The sequence below is a fragment of the Anopheles darlingi genome, chromosome 2 (assembly GCF_943734745.1).
Source record: "Anopheles darlingi chromosome 2, idAnoDarlMG_H_01, whole genome shotgun sequence".
Classification (NCBI taxonomy): Eukaryota; Metazoa; Arthropoda; class Insecta; order Diptera; family Culicidae; genus Anopheles; species Anopheles darlingi.
The window spans coordinates 32,421,903-32,439,402 of NC_064874.1; the positions used below are offsets into that span (position 1 = coordinate 32,421,903).

The following is a 17,500-nucleotide window of genomic DNA, read 5'->3' on the forward strand; positions in this document are numbered from 1 at the left end:
TGAAGTTGTGAAACACGAGATGTGGCTTCTGCTCACTCATCGGTCCAATGTCCGGGATGTCGTGGCGCATCACCACGCCCGACATGTTGAAACTAGCGGTTGGTCCGTACGGCAGGTGACAAATGATCAGATTATCCGGTACGCCCCGATGTTCGTGTACGATGATGAAATCCGTCACGTTGTTGGCCCGGCAAGCGTGCACCAGCTGTTTCGTTTCGAAGTTACCCCGGTTCATGCGTTGCGCGTTCGGGAAGATCAACCGCAGTTCCTTCACGAACTGTTTCAACCGCGACGAAGGATCGCGAGACGTCGTGATCATGATCTTGGGATCTTCGCATCCCGCGTACCGGTACTCGTCATCCTTCGAGTCGACCGTATTTGCACCGCCGCTTTCACCGGAAATCTCTGCTGCCCGTTTCGGTCCCTCGTCGGTCCACTTAAGTTTCTCCTGCAGCTCCAGCGCATCCTTCTTCAGATCCCCGTGAATCGGAATGTGCTCCTGGAGCGATCGTTTGATGCGTTCCTTTTTGTCCTGAAGCGTTTTGTGTTTACCCTCCACCGCCTTGCGGAACAGATACTCCCGTCGTAGACGAGCTTGGCGACGCAACATTTTCAGTAACAATTTTCACCCGCCGGTCAGATTTTTTAAAGGATTTTTATGGATTTTAAGGAACACCACGCCGCAAACTGTAAACAAACTCACATGTTGGTTCCGCATTTCGACGAGCCAGCATAACCTGGAAACTCGATTCGTAGAACAGTATAACGGTTCCGTGGGTAGTGGTCGCATGGATGACGAATGTTTTAGGAGTAATTTGATTTTTTTTTCTGCTTCCAGAAATGCCCGTTCCAACGATATTACGGAAATCGCTTCCGTTGGGTGTTATTGCCGAGCAATTCTGGGACCTCACGGCCATACCGAGGGCACGTGCATTTGCGATTCTAGCCAAGTGCTGCGACAATGAACTTGAGCACGAAAAGCTGATGGAGTTCAGCAGCATCGAAGGTCAGGAAGAATTATTTTCCTACGCCAATCGACCGCGACGTACTATCGTGGAAGTGTTACAGGACTTTCCACACGCAACGAGAGCCCTCTCTTTGGAGGCAATGTTCGAGCTATTTCAACCGATTAAACCTAGAGCATTTTCAATTGCTTCCGCCGTCGCCAGCAACACACTACAAATTCTCGTTGCGGTCATTGAATACAAAACCAAGCTCAGCGTTCCTCGTCGGGGCTTGTGTTCGCACTGGTTGAGGCAACTAACACCGGGCGATGTAATCGGCGCATGGGTGCGGAAGAGCACCTTCGAGCTACCAGCGGATAAGGTAAAGCAATCTGTTTTCAAGTCTGAAAAAACCTTACTGAAAACTAATTAATTGTCCATTGCCGTTCGCAGACGATTCCACTCGTGATGATTGGTCCCGGTACGGGATTGGCACCGTTCCGAGGTATCCTGCAGGAGCGTGAACTTTCCGAAACACCGACCGCGGGACCGTTAGTGCTATTCTTCGGTTGTCGTAGTGCGACCGCCGACTTCCACTGCGAGGAAGATCTCAAACGCATGGAGCAGAACGGTATGCTGAAGCTGTTCTGTGCCTTTTCGCGCGATCAACCAGACAAAGTGTACGTACAGCATCTGATACGGAAGGAAGGGATGCTGCTAAAACGGCTGCTCATTGAGCTCGGTGGCTGGGTACTGGTTTCGGGAAGCTCCAAGAACATGCCCGAGGCGGTGAAAGAAGCATTAATAGAAGCAATCGGTGGTGATGCAGGGTACATCGAGGAAATGGTGAAAAGCAATCGCTATCAGGAGGAAACCTGGGCCTAGTGTATGTGGTGGCTAGTATTTTGAACAAACGATGAAAGGACAAGGCGTTACATTCGAAGGACTTAATTATTTATTGGCAAGCTCGAAGAGCTGCTGTTTTACTCCGAGAAACCCCATACCTTCAGGCTACCCGCATCTCGGCGCCGATCGTTGGCATCTTTATCGTCGCAGGCGTAAGCGAGAATGTACTGTTTCGGGTGCCAGGCAACGGTAAAGGTGGCCGCATCGACTGGGATGTGCGCGACCTTTTCGCCCGATTCCGTGTCACCGATGTCGATCATCAAGTCCTCGCTCGCCGATGCCAGCAACTTCCCGTCGTGACTGAACGATATCGTCCGGACAGGCCAATCGAGTCGCGAAAAGACACGCAAACACGCTAGTTCTTCGGCGTCCCAGAGCGAAACGAGTGCATCGGCGGACCCGGTAGCAAAGTATCGTCCCGTTGGATCGAACTCGATGCAGATGCAGGTGCTGGGGTGTGCTTTCAGAATTTGCTGTAGCTCCAGGTTCGGGTAATTGAGAATGTGCACGCAACCCTGCCCGTTGGTGAGGAAGAAGAGATCGCTTCCGTTGCTCCAGGCGATTTCGTTCACCTCGAAGCTGAACTGCTCCTCCGCTCGAATCTTGTGCGTGCGCGTGTCAATGAACGTGACCAGATCTTCCTTATTGCCTACCGCTATCGTGTGACCATCGGGGGACCATGTAATGTTGATGTTCTCACCCTTCGTGTTGATGAAGGTTGCACACTTTCCTACGCGCACATCCCAGATGCGGACCGTTTTATCGCCACTGGCAGTGCTCAGCAAGTCCGGCATCGATGCATGCCAGCACAGCTGATCCACCGAGCCCGTGTGACCGCGGTAAGTGTTTTCTTTGTTCTGTGAACGTCAAGAACCTACGTAAGCTCAACGGTGCCCAAATGAGCGATACCAGAATTCACAGAAACATACCAAACGATCACGATCAAGCGTGAAGACGGCCACCGTTTTGTCGAATGAACCGGACGCCAACCGACGCCCATCACAGTTCCATCCGACCGAGTGCACCTTAGCCGTGTGTGCTTTCGAGGCTTCTCTTTTGTTGTTGTGCGTCTTGAAATATTCCTGTAGCTCTTCGAGTTGCGTTTTACTGCTATCCATACTGCTGCTGATCAATTCGGCGCTCCTTTTTCTGTTCCTTGCGATACGTTTCGTCGAGCCGGCAGCGTTTGTTTGTGTTTACTATCAAGCTGACGTAGAACAGTTTCAATAGCCGTGGCCACACGGGGCGAAAACTCTAGCGCAAACGAAAAAATTAATAGCCGTGGCCACACGGGGCGAAAACTCTAGCGCAAACGAAAAAATTAATGCCAAAACGGTTTCGCTTAACCCTTACACGCTGTCAAACTTTTATACGTCCGCGGACTTTTTCGCTGAACCCTTGACGCTATCGAACGCTTTATTTACGAAAATGTAGGTTCTTTTCGTATTGTTTTTGCATTTTTAATATAAATATAACAGCAACAGCAACAATATCGTTAAAAACTGCAAAATTTATTCGGAAATCAACTTCAGCGGCCAAAACACAGATGAAAACAATACGTTTGACATTTCGGCATAAATTTTCGGGGTTTTACCCCTGCCACACGAAGCGAAAACATTTTGGCATTAATGTGCAAATTTGCGCGCAAATTTTCGCCCCGTGTGGCCACGGCTAATGCCAAAACGGTTTCGCTTGCCGTTTACATGCTGTCAAACGATTATTGGTCCGTGGAGCGTAAAACCTAGCGTAAAAGCTTTTTGCAAACGGTAGGGCTCACAATATGTTCTTTTTGTGGTTTACATCGACAGTGAGTGATCATTGCTAGTGTATTCAATTCTTTTCTTAAAAAAAACGATTTTAATTTCCTCAACCCGGCCATGTAAACATATCGAAGCGCAAAAGTTTTGGCATTAGGCGGTGCCAGACGGGGCGAAAACTCTAGCGCAAACGAAAAAATTAATGCCAAAACGGTTTCGCTTAACCCTTACACGCTGTCAAACTTTTATACGTCCGCGGACTTTTTCGCTGAACCCTTGACGCTATCGAACGCTTTATTTACGAAAATGTAGGTTCTTTTCGTATTGTTTTTGCATTTTCAATATAAATATAACAGCAACAGCAGCAAAATCGTTAAAAACTGCAAAATTTATTCGGAAATCAACTTCAGCGGCCAAAACACAGATGAAAACAATACGTTTGACATTTCGGCATAAATTTTCGGGGTTTTACGCCTGCCACACGAAGCGAAAACATTTTGGCATTAATGTGCAAATTTGCGCGCAAATTTTCGCTCCGTGTGGCAGCATCTATTAATTTTTTCGTTTGCGCTAGAGTTTTCGCCCCGTGTGGCCACGGCTAATCAGGACTGCCCAACCCAATTGACAAAATGTATCTCGGGTCCAAGGTACTTTAAAAAGACAGGTAGCATCTTAACCGCTTTGACAGGTCACCATTTTCAATTTGTTTGACATTCATAGCAGGGCGCTTTTTATCAACAAAACCACGTGAGTTTCAAGAAGAAGAAGAAGAAGATGTGGGCAAGTTTGGTGGTTTTATCAGGGAAAGTACTTGATTTCACTCTTTTTCGAATGTTTAAATGATTCATCTCTCGATTTAAGATCATTCGAGCGACCGAGTTGTGTTTTACAGCGAGTGAGCACGGTCCAGGAACGCTAGCTAGCTCTTGTTCTAGGCCGGGTGGCAAGACCTACGGACCGATACCATATTGAAACTATTGAAAGAATTTTGGGAATATTTGCATAAACTTCAACTTTCCTGCCACTTTTCGTGAATTTTAACTGTCGTAATACCACGGAAAAGCGAAAACAGCTCCGAAAAGAGCGTTCCCGAAGTAAACATCCCACCATCCCGTGAATGTCAAACTCTGAAGTTTTTTCTAAAATAAAATCGGGGATTTGTTCTGGATAAAGCTACCTGTCTTTTTAAAGTACCTTGCTCGGGTCTCGTAATGTTTAACCGGGTCTCGTAATGTTTAACAGACCCGAAATTGTTCTGCAAGCGGGTCTTTTAAGCGTTAAGAGACCCGGTTACATACCTTTCTGCAATGGGGGTTTATTTTCTTTTCGGCCCCACTACACGGAGCGTAAACTCTACCGTAAATTTACAAATTAATGCCTAAACGTTTAATTTTAACCCTTACACGCTGTCAATTTTTTATAGGTCCGCGGAGGCTAAATAAATTGACGCTTAATTGTGATTAATTTGTAAATTTACGCGTAAATTTACGCTCCGTGTAGCATCGCCTAATACATTTTGTCGCTATCGCCATCTTGGTGAGACCGTCTAACGCTTCCTTGGTTTCGCGCTTGGCAACCCGGCCGAAAAAGGCCGAGCTGTCAGGCCTCTCGTCAGATAAATAAAAGGATATCCGCGGCGATATTGGAGTCCGATTGGTGGTGCCGCATGTTATAATCACGTGTGCAAACTACTAGCGATAGTCCTTTCCGAGGTCGGTGCGCGCTCCTCCCGGTGGCCACAGAAAAAGAAAGGTAAGCTCGTGGTGCCTTAAACAGCACCGCTTAGGGCGGCCGGCGGGCTTCGGTTTGTTTTCAGAGCATACATTCGACGCAGCGCATATCATTTTTATGCGCGAACTTGTTGGATCGATCGAAATGTAAAGTGAAACTCCAGCAGAACGGAGCAACAGTGCTTCACGCGAACCACAGCGAGCACCGTACGTCAGAGTTGCGGTCGATGATGGATTCCGCATGGCTGAACGCGAGGCACCGGGTGCACGTGACGAGCAAAAACAGGATATTGCAGTGAATGGTTCTCGCATCCAGGCGCCCACTCTGTTCTGACGAATGGGGTTTTAATCGGATCGTTCAAGCGGCAAGACAACCTCCCTTCTATTTTGTCACGAAACGAAGCACGCGACGTCTGGGGGACGTAATGCAGCAAAATGTGCTCCTTCTATTTTAAAAATAGTTTTCCCTTCGCATACTCTAAACCGATGGTTACGATAGGTTAGCGCGGCGTAGCACTGAACAGTGCATGCGGATTCAGCCACTTCCGGCTTTATCGTGACGAAGTGGTGCCAACATTGCAAACATGAAATGCCGGTCCAGATACCCGATAGCATTGCTGGCGTCGGCCGTTACGTTATCGCAAGCTGCTCTTATCTAACTACAGTATGGAAGTGGTGTAACCGGAAATATTAACGCATTTAGCATCGAGCAAGCATGCTGCAGCTGCCATCCAAGCCATTGTTGCTATTGCACAGTTTGCTTTTCCGAGGAATACACATCCCCATACCCCAGAATGATTGCGGTTTGTTTGCTGATCTGTAGAATCAACTTATTTGTTATACCAAAGCGCCGCGATTGAAGCATATGCCTCGAAGGGTTAGATCGATCAAGCGGTAGGTGGCCTGCTACAATCACTTTAACTGCAATTACAGTTGATCTTCGGTGCACTCTCGCCTGCCGCCTACTCGGTCGTAGCAGTATACACGTGGGGGTTTAACCCTCGGTCTGGACACAAAATTAAATATGCCAATCAAATGGCGGCGCGAATTATGGCATTGCGTACGACTTGCTGCAACAAACAGCGAGAATATGGAGTGACCGTTAGGAATACTTTCTTCCTCTAGTAGCTTAGCGGTAACATCGCTACAATCACCAAACACTGTGTTAGCATAAATGGCATTTGCATTGACGTAGTCGTCCAGCGTACAAACCCCTACTACCAGATAGGAATGACCGGTTTTCCATGTACGATCGGCGATTGTGCTAGCCTTGCTGACCATATGCCTGCAGCGTTTGCTTCGATTGGAGTGGGGCCCACATAACCGTAGTTTAATAATAAGAGATAAGCAACAGGGTCTACCGTGGTCAATTGATTTGGTCTATTGGTGTAAGTCATTCGGAGAGGTCATTCGTCGTTGTTTCTAGGTGCCAGAGAGAAAAGCAAACAACGGCAAGATGATGGTAAGGTGAGGTCCCGATTGATCGATTGAGCATAAGATACTACGACCGCTATCAGTTACGCACTCACACACATGACATTGGCCACTATCATCAGTTGATCGTCTATTGTTCTGCTTCCCGTTTCGTTTCAGATAGCGTTTCAGAGCTCCCTCTGGCAGTAGCAATCAGGCTTGCTCCGGAGAGTTCATTAGAAGGAAGAAGAGACACGAACGACGGCGGCGACGGAGTTTCATTCGTTCGTTAGTACTTCCAGCGATTGACACCCGGACCTGGTAGAGCATTATTCGCGTGCGAGGGCAGCACGAAATCCGCCATCCCTCCAGCCTGGACCGAAATTGTGAATTTTGTGTCAAATGCTAGAGCTGCCGGGAGGAGACGCGTGGCTTCGATTAGTTTCGTTTTTTTTTTTGCAAGATTCTTCTTGAGACTGTCGAGTGGACTGATATGAATACTCGTATTAAGCAACTGAATCTTCCGCACCCATAGCCTGTGTCGATCGTTTGAAAACCGCTAATCTTGCAACATTGTTCCCGTGCCCCGCTTGTGCTATCGCGCTCTGTCTGACCTAACCGGCGCAGTGAACCTCGTGATCTGAATTTCTTCGTATATCGACGTGAATCGTCTACATAGCGGAGGTTCGGTGTAGTGGTCAAGCAAGTGTGAATTATTTCCAAGCTACTAGCAACCACTATGGCGTCGTACGATAATCAGAACCTTCTGGCTGGAGGGCGTACAAACGGAAACATTAGCGTAGTTAGCAGCAGCAGTAGAGGAGGAGGTGAGTATTTTGGCACGAACCACGTGTCTGGGAGTTTAATAAACAAATAAATTCCGCCCCTGGGAGGGTAGACGGTTCCAAGGAAGTGATGTTCTGCCAAATGAGTAAATCTCTAATTTTAAATGTTACGTGAGATACACCTACAAGTTTTAATGATTCGCATAGAGGTCAGATAAACAGCTGGCAGTAAAAGAGGTCAGCTATTTAAGAAACTAAGCTCAAGTGCGTTCTAAACTACACAATACATCGCATCACGATCGGATTGTACACGGCGCCTGACGCATGAAAAGCGCGTAACTTGTGAACGTTACCCAAATCGGCGAATCAAAGCTAACTTCGTCTAAAAACTATATTCGACGGAGTAGGACATCCATTTTGTAAAAAAAAACTTTTCTTGATCATTTTAGCGTTATCAATTTACGGCAATCAGTTATGTAAACCAATATAATTACGTAAATTTTAAATATTTTGATAAGAACATTTCAAACCTATCGTGAGACGATCCAAAGCACTTGCTTAGATTTCATCATGTATGATGCACGTTGTGCTACATATGAATAGCAACTTACGCTATACAATGAGCTGCTTCCTGCCTGCTTCCCTTTGACAGACATCTCGCATGGTTGAAGAACTGAGAAGTCAAACACATTATCGTCACGAGATTCTTGACCGTGTAGTTCCTCTGACGAAGAACCATTATCAGGAAACCCCATTCACCGGAATGATAAGAATGGAAACGCGACAAGCTGTCACAATCTTTAACGAAGACTATTCACTGAGATACGAGTCGAGTTTTATGGACGACATCGTTGAGAAAATCCTCCCAGCGATTTTCGCTTGCAACATAATTGGGGAGTCATAAATTGGTGAAGCTGCGAATCTGTTCCCGATCAAAAGAAATTCTTTCGGCACCCATTACACACATTCCAACCAATTTGATCTATCACCCATACCCATCCCCCTATTTCATTCCATATGCGTCATGTTGGTCAGCGCGCTAACAGTGATGGAAGAGTAAACTGTCTTCAAAGTCAGTGGCTCGTTAGGAAGGCCTCTAAACTTCTTCAGGCATAGTGAGGTAGCGTGTTCCACGTTTGGTGTGCCGAGATGATAAAAATAGATCAAATTTATCTTGTTCATTCTTCACACGCATGTCAAGCCTGCCAGCCATAAGAGAATCAATTCACCGCCGTTGTCGTACGCCTCGCACGAATCATTCGTCGCGTTGATCGTGCCCGATCGTGCCGAGCGGCTGTCTGCCACCAACTGAAGAGCTCAAGAAAATCTTTCGGGCGAATCTCGGATTCTTAGCCAAGAAATCTATAGCATGATTAGCGGTGTCAGCGTTGGCGCGTTGGTCAACGTTAACGAGATCAGCACTAGACATAGCGGAGTGTATGTTCATGACACTGGTGCGGTTATTTATTGTACGTCGGTTTAGATTAAAGGCAGCTCTGCGTATTTGATTTTAGTAATGTATCAAAGTAGGCGTCGGACCGGTAAATGAAAGCGAACGGTGAATGATGGTGATGACGGTGACTTACAGCCCCGTCTTCATCGGCGAAAGAGAAGGTGCATCTTGCCGCATGCATTATCTGTGCGCTTCTTCGGTTGACCTTGGCGTGAAATGATCTGCCCTTCGCCACAGCAATTGGTATCAGTTTTGTTATATTTCATTAAAAACAAACAACGTTTTTCAAATCGGTTTAAATAGTTTATACAATCTCTTATCAATAAAAGAGATAAGAGAACAAAATTAATAGAAAATTGGAAAAGTTGTGTATATATATGATATTACATTGATACGACCTTAACCGCTTGTTCTATTTCTTTTCCACTTCTAGCAAATAGCAATGTTGAAGCCGAGAAGTCACCGTTTTTGGAAAAATCAGAACCCGTTCGGCTTACGCCGGCATGGGAAGAGAACAATTTGCCAAACGATGAGCTCAACTTCAAAGGTAAGTTAGTGTCACGCTAAATCGAACAGGAGCTCCACAAGGGGTCTTGTTATGACGAATCAGACGCAGCAAAAACGCTGACTCGCGATGGTTTCATATTGTATTTAATTTCTTTTCCTGTTCCAAACATATATCATGTTGTATTCCTTCCCTTCCCAGTGGCCGCGGGAATGCATACAAACGGGTCTTCATTTTTTTTTATCCGGGTGAATTTGATCATACAATATATATTTATATAAATCGAATGGCATGGCAAAGTTACATATTTAAGCTTGCAAAATTCGTGCCCTTATGCACGGCACCCTACAACACCGTACGAGGCCGCCAACGGTGAACAAGAAAGCGCTACATGGTGCTGTCCAAATTTCTGCTAACTCAACAGCAGCAAAATTTAAAAAATACGCGTTGTAGGTTGGTTTTGAATGCATCCAAACAGTGTAAACAGTGAGAGTACACGATGGAAAACCTTCGTACTAAATTGAGTTCAGTATGCACATTTTGCTCGTAACGTGCACGTCTACTATACTTTGATCCTCAGGTGCAAATGAACATGATCGTTGAACAATGTTTAAAAAGCTTTTTTTTATTGTCAATATAGTGATTATTTATGTTTCTTAGTTTAGTGGTAGTTTAGTGGTTAATTTGTAAAAAAATATGGCTTATTATGGTAATTAAATCCACATTATTCCATTGCCCAGTTTCGAAAGATGTAACAGAGTGTTGCGGTTTTCAGTGTGTTCTCAATCATTTTTTGTTGTCTCGCGGATATTTTAACCGGTTCGATACGGCGATTGCTGTCGTCTTTGGTGTTGTCATAAATTAAAGGTTTTTAAATTTCACTTTTCCCCGCGTTTTTTTGTCCCTCGCAGTCCCTTGCAATGCTGCGTATGCTGCTGTGCGTGATAAGCTTCGATGATGGATACTAAAATAAAAATGTGCTCGATAATATGTGTTCGGCCCAACTAATCGTTCTTAAGAGCACGTTACGTTGCAAAAGAAATATATTGATTTTTTTAAATGTATGTTTTTTTTAAAACATATCGTATGTCAGGTGTTTTCGCCCTTTGATCTTCATTTGTAATTTCGTTATCTGATATTTTTAATCCAGTATTGCGTTCAAATTATATCAACATTGCGGTACATTTGACATTTTCCGGTATTATTAAAATAACGTGCTTTTAAATCGAACGCATTCCATCTGCTAGGAGGATCTGGCGATTGAATTCTATGCGAGGTTTGGTGTTGCTCTTCAGCTTTAATCAACGAGAAACAATTTCCTTGAATTTTCCCCGCAGCGTTCAGGTGCACTGTTTTGTACCCACACCTCTACGCACAGAAGGCTCTGAGATATCGTCTCTTGTAGCAACAACCGACATCGGGACATGCGGAATAGCAAAGAATGGAAGGATGGAGGCACAGTGCAGCATGCAATCTTGAGCGTGCTGGCCGGGGCGTATTCGCCGAAAAAGACACCCTGGTGGCAGGACAAACCAGTCAGCGATAGGAGGAGCATGAGGGAGCAGCCTATAATTTTGAATTCCTTTCTTGCTTTCCGTTTCCTCCAACCCTTTGGCATGCAATCTCTCGTTTTCCCGATATCGTTCTCTTTTACTCTCTGTCTGTTTCTGAACCCTCGCGCATCGTCTCATCATTGTGATCGTAGCTTGGTGCTGCGTCCTGACAGAGCTACGAAGACGCAACAATTTTACAAAGGCATACCATGTTCGAGCCCACATATTCCGTTACCGAGGCATCTGTACCTTGGAGCCCACCATGCAGACTCCATTTTGAATCCAACCGTCTAACCGAACACACTGAACTTGCTGTGGTTGGTAGCAAAAAGTGACCTTTACCTTCTACTTGTGCCCCCTGGTGTTGTGAGATGTTTCTGCTCGTCCTCAAGTGACATAGTTTTGTTTTTGATCCGTTACTGTACTGCTACGGATTGTTTGCACTACGCATCACGTTTTTTTTTTTCAACGCGTTAGGGCTGTCGCAGCCATTTTGTCCCCTTTGTTCAGTGACTTGATGTTACCGTGTTGGGGCGCAAACTATTAGCGTCCGTGGCTGTTCCGTGCCATCCCTACTGCCGATTCTAGACGATGGTTATCTCACTATACTATCTACTTAAACGATGGAACTACCTTCCAGGGCTAACGATGGAACGGGCAAAGATGCAGGTGAATCCGCCACGCGATAAAATGATGCTCGTCTTCATCGTACTCATGATACACGGCATCGGTACGCTGATGCCCTGGAACATGTTTATCACTGCCAAATCTGTAAGTTGTTAGGTCACCATTTAGTGTAATATCGGACATTTATTTGATTGTGTTTTCTTCCTTTAATTAGTATTTTGTAGAATACAAGCTAAGTGAAAATTACACCGGGACGGTCAACGGATCGGATTATGGCACCTATTTTCTTTCGTCGTTAGGTTTCGCCGCTCAAATTCCTAATCTCATCTTCAATTGGCTCAACATTTTCGTGAACCTTGGGTAAGTGAGCAATTGTTATACTTATGATCACATTGCTCGATACGCCACTAAGGCAAGCTCGGACGCATTATGACCTCAATGCCAATGTTAATTACTATTTGAAAGCCATTATCTGTTTAATGCGGGCTAACACTCTAAACTTTCTGATATTGTTTGTGATGTTGGACGAAAACCAAACAAAAAATAATGTTTGATCCAGTATAGTGTGCGTTGTATTTCAGGCTTAACAGTTGGACGCCGTTCTAATCACAATTTAGTCTATGTGTCACTTTTTTGTATTCAAATGCAAATTTTAATACGATTTCAAACCCCTTTTTCAGCGGTAATCTGACCAAGCGTATAGTTTTAAGCATAATGGTAGAAGTAATAGCCTTTATTGTAACCGTTATTCTTGCAATGATGAACTCCTCCGAGTGGCCGGGCGCCTTCTTCTGGATCACAATGACTACAGTTGTGATATTGAACAGTAAGTGGCAATTGCCGATCATATCCCTACTGTGGTGCGTATATGATCGTCTTAATAACAATGCGTTTATCCTTGCAGTGGCCAGTGGTATTTATCAAAACTCAGTGTACGGTATGGCTGCTAAACTGCCGTTTAAGTACACAGGAGCAGTGGTGTTGGGATCGAACGTCAGTGGTACATTTACTTCGATCATTTTACTGCTTAGCTCAGAGTTCGCTTCGTCGGTGCGAACGGCTGCGATCTATTACTTCATCACCGCCATGTTCTTCCTGCTGTTATGTTTCGATACATACTTTGCACTACCGTTAAATGTAAGTCGTGACCCCATCTGAGCGGTGATGGCACTTTTTTCTAATGATCGACGAACCTCTCTTCGATTTACAGAAATACTATCGTTACCATGAACTGATGAAGGAAAAGGAAATGGAATCGAACCAACGAATGAACCCTAGCCAACGGCCACCCTACTGGACCATCTTCAAGCAGGCCTTTCCACAGTTGTTCAACGTGTTCTTCGTGTTCTTCGTGACGCTGTCTATCTTTCCGGCGGTACACTCCGACGTTAAACAGTCTGATAAGAATTTCATGGTACCGGAAAAACATTTTTCTAATATTTGTTGCTTCCTGACGTTCAACCTGTGCGCGATGCTGGGCAGTTTGGCTACATCTTGGGTGCAATGGCCAAAACCTAAGTATCTTGTCTGGCCGGTAGTGCTGCGTGTGGTCTTTCTGCCGCTGTTCCTATTTTGTAATTACCAGCCACTCAATATTACGCGGGTGCTTCCGGTGTATATTAACAATGACTGGGTATTCTGGGGTCTCGGTATAGTGATGTCGTTCTCATCTGGATATCTCAGCTCGCTCGGCATGATGTATGCCCCGCAATCAGTGGAGCCACGATACGCCATGACGGCGGGCATGTTCGCTGCCGCCATGCTCATCACTGGCATTTTCACCGGGCTACTCTTTACAAGACTCTGCCCAATGTTTGTCCAGCACAACTTCCTCGATTGGCTAATCTAGGCCCGGCGTTGGGGGATGGACGTGTACGATGACTATTTCTCCTCGTAAACTGCACCGTACCATTTCCGAATGTCGTTAGTCGATTGGCTTTGTGGTCATTTCGCAGGAATTTTGTGACTGTTTGAGAGGAAGAGTGGTAGGGGATTTCTTACAGCAAAGTTCAAAGTGTGTCCGAACCTTATCATATCACACAGAACATTGATGGAAAGGTTAACGTAACATTGCTCAAGCATACAGTCTTGTGGCTATGGGTGCGCACCTGGCGTAGCTGATCGAAACCCGTTAGCAGCACAAAATATTGCTAAAAATCTCTCAAAATTTAAGCATATAAGAAAAACAAAAAAGGTTTTCTCTTTTCGTTTTGTTTTTGTAACGTTAGTTTCATTTTCTTTGATTTAATACATTTGAAATGAGTATGTTTCTGTGTGCATTCACCTACGGTAAGTGATGGACATGATGGATTGAAAAAAATTGCATTCACATTTCGTATCCCTCAGGAACAAATTATTTGATCATAATGACATCTTCGATGTTTTACACGAATTTTGTATTGTTCATAACAAACGCTGTATTTGCTCGTAGCATGTTGATCAATATTAGTAAATTGCATTGAGCAACACTTAGTGGAAGGAATCTATAAAATGCTGAAATGCTACTTTCTACCACAGCACGCCATCAAGTGTTTCAATCTCATCTTTCGCTCATTTTATTATCATTTTACTTTCATTCAATCTAGTTAAGTTGTCTAGTTCGGTCCAGTTAAGTTGCCAAAATTCATCTCATGTTAAGAATATAAACCAAACAAGAAATCCAGTCAACAATGAAGCGTAGCCGTGCTTACGCTCTCATCTCATATGAACTCAATACCGAAAGAAGGTAAACTCAGCGGCATTTTTGGCTTATGCGGAGACTGATGTATCAAAAATGCAGTGCGTAAATTGAAACCAAAAAAAGCAGAATTGTCAACAGGTCTTATTGATGTATATGCCACATTATCGGCCTACGTTCGTTCGTTGTGTAACCAAAAAAAATTTATTGCAAGCAAGCATCTGTTTGTCGAAGTCAACACTATGAAACAATCATTTGCTGCAACCAGACTGCTCAATATACCTTAGATACCCTTACATTACAGACTGTTCAATTTTAAGTGGGCGTAGGGGGGTACACGTAGACGTAGAACTTAAAGTGGACGTAATGATTTTTCATTGTTTACTATGATTTCAAATACTTGAAAAAATTCAGATATTTAAGGTTTAAGTTTGATTTAAGTTTCGTTTTATTTTCTGAAAACTCCATCTTATGTAGCATTTGCGTTTGTTTGAGAAATGATTTAATAAAGATGATTTCCGAATCGATTCTGGTTTTGATTCTTCTCCTTTTTATGTCTGGACATTCATTTTAATATTTTAATATGAAAAACAAATTTAAGAAATTCTTAGCTATAGATTCATCGTTGCTGCTGACTATACTTCGCTACAGCTACGCAGGTTAAGCAAAAGCGCATTACAATCTGCATCTTTAGCCAGATGCTTTTCTATTTCATTAAACAATCAATTTTAATCAATACATCCAGTCAGTTATATTGAGGGCGAACTATAGAAACGAAATAAACAAAAGAAATCAAGCATAAACGCAAAACGTACTCCAAAATGCAATCGCCAATACCCTCTTTCTTTCAAAATCGTTCATCATATTCATCAAGCGATATAGGACGGAATATGGTGCTGTAATACTGCTAGTTCGCCTTAGTATCATTGGTAGTCGTACGAAACCATTTTTACTCCGACCAGCCACAGTTTATCTTGCAGCAGATTGTATACAGAAATGAAAGTAAGAACAAAAAGCTTAAACTAAAACCGCATTTCTACAATATAGTATAAAACAAATACAAAATAGGTACAACAATACGGTACAGCGTTTTTGGGCATGAAGCCAGTCTCTGAACGTTACCAGGTTGAAAATACCTAGCGTAGCTAACGTTAAGCCCTTGGGCTGTGAACGTGTGGCCACGAAAAGTAAATGTTGAATTTATATATCATATTATGGAGTGTACCTACCACAATTCCAACGTCTATGATGCCGTTGTAATGAGGAGCAATATCGTTAAATCGTCGCATGGATTACCTAGAAAATGATAGATTATTCCAAGTGATAAAGCAGAATTGTCTACTTCGACTTACTTAACGAACCGCAATCTTAATCTCAGCTCAGGCCTTCACTTGCTCAAACCGGTTATCGCAAACCAATGTATTCTCCTTAGATAGATAAGCCTGATGTGTACCCAGCCGGGTTGTTCGAATCATTCAACAGCAACTAGTTTCTCGTTTTTGTAAAACCAAAAAGGAGGAAAGCAAGTTTACCGAAAATCTAAAACCGCGTTAATACTATAAACTCTTCTCATCAAGGGCACCCATGTCTCTCGAGATAGCCGTTTCTGATGCAACATAGTAGGGTTGCACTATATTACACAGATAGATTCACAGGTATACATTTTATAGACCATTCTTTGCCAAGCATATTACTACAGTACGCTTGTAGTGTAAGTGATACTGGCAATATCGGCGATTCCATAAAGCGTCTTTTGAAACGATATTCGTATTTCTAAACTTCTTGCTTGCCCACGATCATCATGTTCTCTCAAATACCTCAACAGTTCTATGAATAGCTAAAACCAAAACTCATAAAGTAACAAGATATCCAGCATCACTTATCGTCTGAGTATTGCTGGTTGCAACGTAAAACTTACGCAGTCATAATTAGGCGTCACGTGACGTGGGCCTTTTGCTCCTCTTTCCTTCTTTCTATCAGAGTCTAGGCACCAGGATTGTATATGGAAAGATCAGGACAAAACCACAAGGAACCAGTTACAATAAGGACACGAGAAGAGTACGTCCACGATTCGAGTGACAATAAGAGGTTTAAGACGTTGCAGCAAATCAAAGAATGCCTTTGCGAGCCGCTAGAGGAACAAGAAACGAAGAAGCGTGAAGATCACAGAATCGGGTAGCATATGGATGCCGCCAAAATATGAACAATGGAGTTTTAGAGAAACATGTCTTAAAATGAATGCCACATAAAGTAACGAACAAGATATCGGGAAGAGTAAGCTTGTTCGCATGCCTAGTGATGCATGTGAGATTTTGAGTAAAATCCTAATGGATCGTTATCCAAAGAAATCAAAAGATTACTACTTGATTACTGGAGGCAGCAGTATACACGTTGGGCGACCTAACTGCACTAAACAAACAAAGAACCAATTGAACGAACCGGAATCAATCAGCGATTAAACAAAAAGGAACCATTTGACCAGTTATCAAGTATTACAGTCGAGTAAAGAATAAAACAAATAGAACAATCTTAAAAACAAACACTTATCAGGCCTGTACACGAAGTATGCGATGAGCCGTGTGTGTGTGTGTTTTCATGTGCGCACAAAATGAAACTCTCCACTGGATTCGTAGAATTAAATAGGCTCCATAATTCAACTGGGGAAACCCCAAAAATCCTAAAACAGTGTTGTCCTTGCACAAGCAATGGCAATATTGTTGCCATGGTTATCAAATCCATCCGCATCCAGTGTGTTGCAAATCAAATGCTAAATATACGGCTCATCGTATACTCTGTGCGCTGGCTTTAACATTTCAACGGAATGAATGCCGTATTAACGTGTTTTTGCAGCACGTTTTGTTTCATATCAAGCAATAAAAAAATGGAAGTAAATCGTCGTTTTCCATGGTTACTTTCTTTCGCCGAGCACCAAACCAATGAGGGAAAGCTATCCCTCATAGAAACATACACATAATGGAAAGTTTAATCGAAATACTTTCTTTTACTTTATTTATTCCAGTTGTTCGTACTTTATACTATCCTCTTTTTCTCTTTCTCGTCTACTCCGTTTTTTTAAATTTTGTTTGTTCATTGTTTTTCCCTTCTTTGCTTCTTTAAATCTTTTCTAGTTTTTTATAGTTGATGAAGACA

At 43.6% G+C, this 17,500-nt stretch overlaps 4 protein-coding genes across 6 annotated transcripts in view; 1 reads left to right on the forward strand and 3 right to left on the reverse strand.

Moving 5' to 3' along the window:
* LOC125950623 (U3 small nucleolar ribonucleoprotein protein IMP4) overlaps nucleotides 1-698 on the reverse strand; it is a 1,395-nt gene extending 697 nt beyond the window's left edge. The window contains exon 1 of the mRNA XM_049678791.1: nucleotides 1-698. This exon is cut by the window's left edge and continues 697 nt beyond it. Coding sequence (XP_049534748.1) covers nucleotides 1-610 — 610 coding nt within the window. The 5' untranslated portion in view covers nucleotides 611-698.
* Nucleotides 1-14,877, forward strand: part of LOC125959176 (NADPH-dependent diflavin oxidoreductase 1-like) — a 16,514-nt gene extending 1,637 nt beyond the window's left edge. Inside the window, exons 2-10 of the mRNA XM_049691987.1 lie at nucleotides 839-1,326; nucleotides 1,398-1,823; nucleotides 7,466-7,577; nucleotides 9,422-9,535; nucleotides 11,687-11,817; nucleotides 11,888-12,033; nucleotides 12,354-12,499; nucleotides 12,578-12,810; nucleotides 12,884-14,877. Coding sequence (XP_049547944.1) covers nucleotides 839-1,326; nucleotides 1,398-1,823; nucleotides 7,466-7,577; nucleotides 9,422-9,535; nucleotides 11,687-11,817; nucleotides 11,888-12,033; nucleotides 12,354-12,499; nucleotides 12,578-12,810; nucleotides 12,884-13,522 — 2,435 coding nt within the window. The 3' untranslated portion in view covers nucleotides 13,523-14,877. The remainder of the gene's footprint in view (nucleotides 1-838; nucleotides 1,327-1,397; nucleotides 1,824-7,465; nucleotides 7,578-9,421; nucleotides 9,536-11,686; nucleotides 11,818-11,887; nucleotides 12,034-12,353; nucleotides 12,500-12,577; nucleotides 12,811-12,883) is intronic.
* Nucleotides 1,890-3,042, reverse strand: LOC125950619 (THO complex subunit 3). Its single transcript, XM_049678787.1, has 2 exons — nucleotides 2,780-3,042; nucleotides 1,890-2,707 (listed from the first exon to the last, which is right to left on the reverse strand). Exons 1-2 carry the CDS (start codon nucleotides 2,966-2,968, stop codon nucleotides 1,928-1,930), a joined length of 969 nt encoding a protein of 322 aa, XP_049534744.1. The 5' UTR covers nucleotides 2,969-3,042; the 3' UTR covers nucleotides 1,890-1,927.
* A 2,455-nt stretch (nucleotides 14,878-17,332) lies between the features above and the next one.
* The window catches only part of LOC125950609 (C-terminal-binding protein), a 42,534-nt gene continuing 42,366 nt past the window's right edge, over nucleotides 17,333-17,500 (reverse strand). For 2 of the 3 annotated variants that reach the window (XM_049678768.1, XM_049678764.1), the window contains one exon: nucleotides 17,334-17,500. This exon is cut by the window's right edge and continues 1,082 nt beyond it. The gene's annotated coding sequence lies outside the window, so the exon portion shown is untranslated. The other variant, XM_049678773.1, reaches the window with a different exon arrangement.

What these genes read in the sequence shown, in the direction of transcription:
- LOC125950619 (XM_049678787.1), bottom strand. Translation starts at nt 2,968, where the DNA reads ATGGATAGCAGTAAAACGCAACTCGAAGAGCTACAGGAATATTTCAAG. An exon ending in CGCTTGATCGTGATCGTTTG is followed by an intron (nt 2,708 to 2,779) that starts GTATGTTTCTGT and finishes TGACGTTCACAG; the next exon opens with AACAAAGAAAACACTTACCG.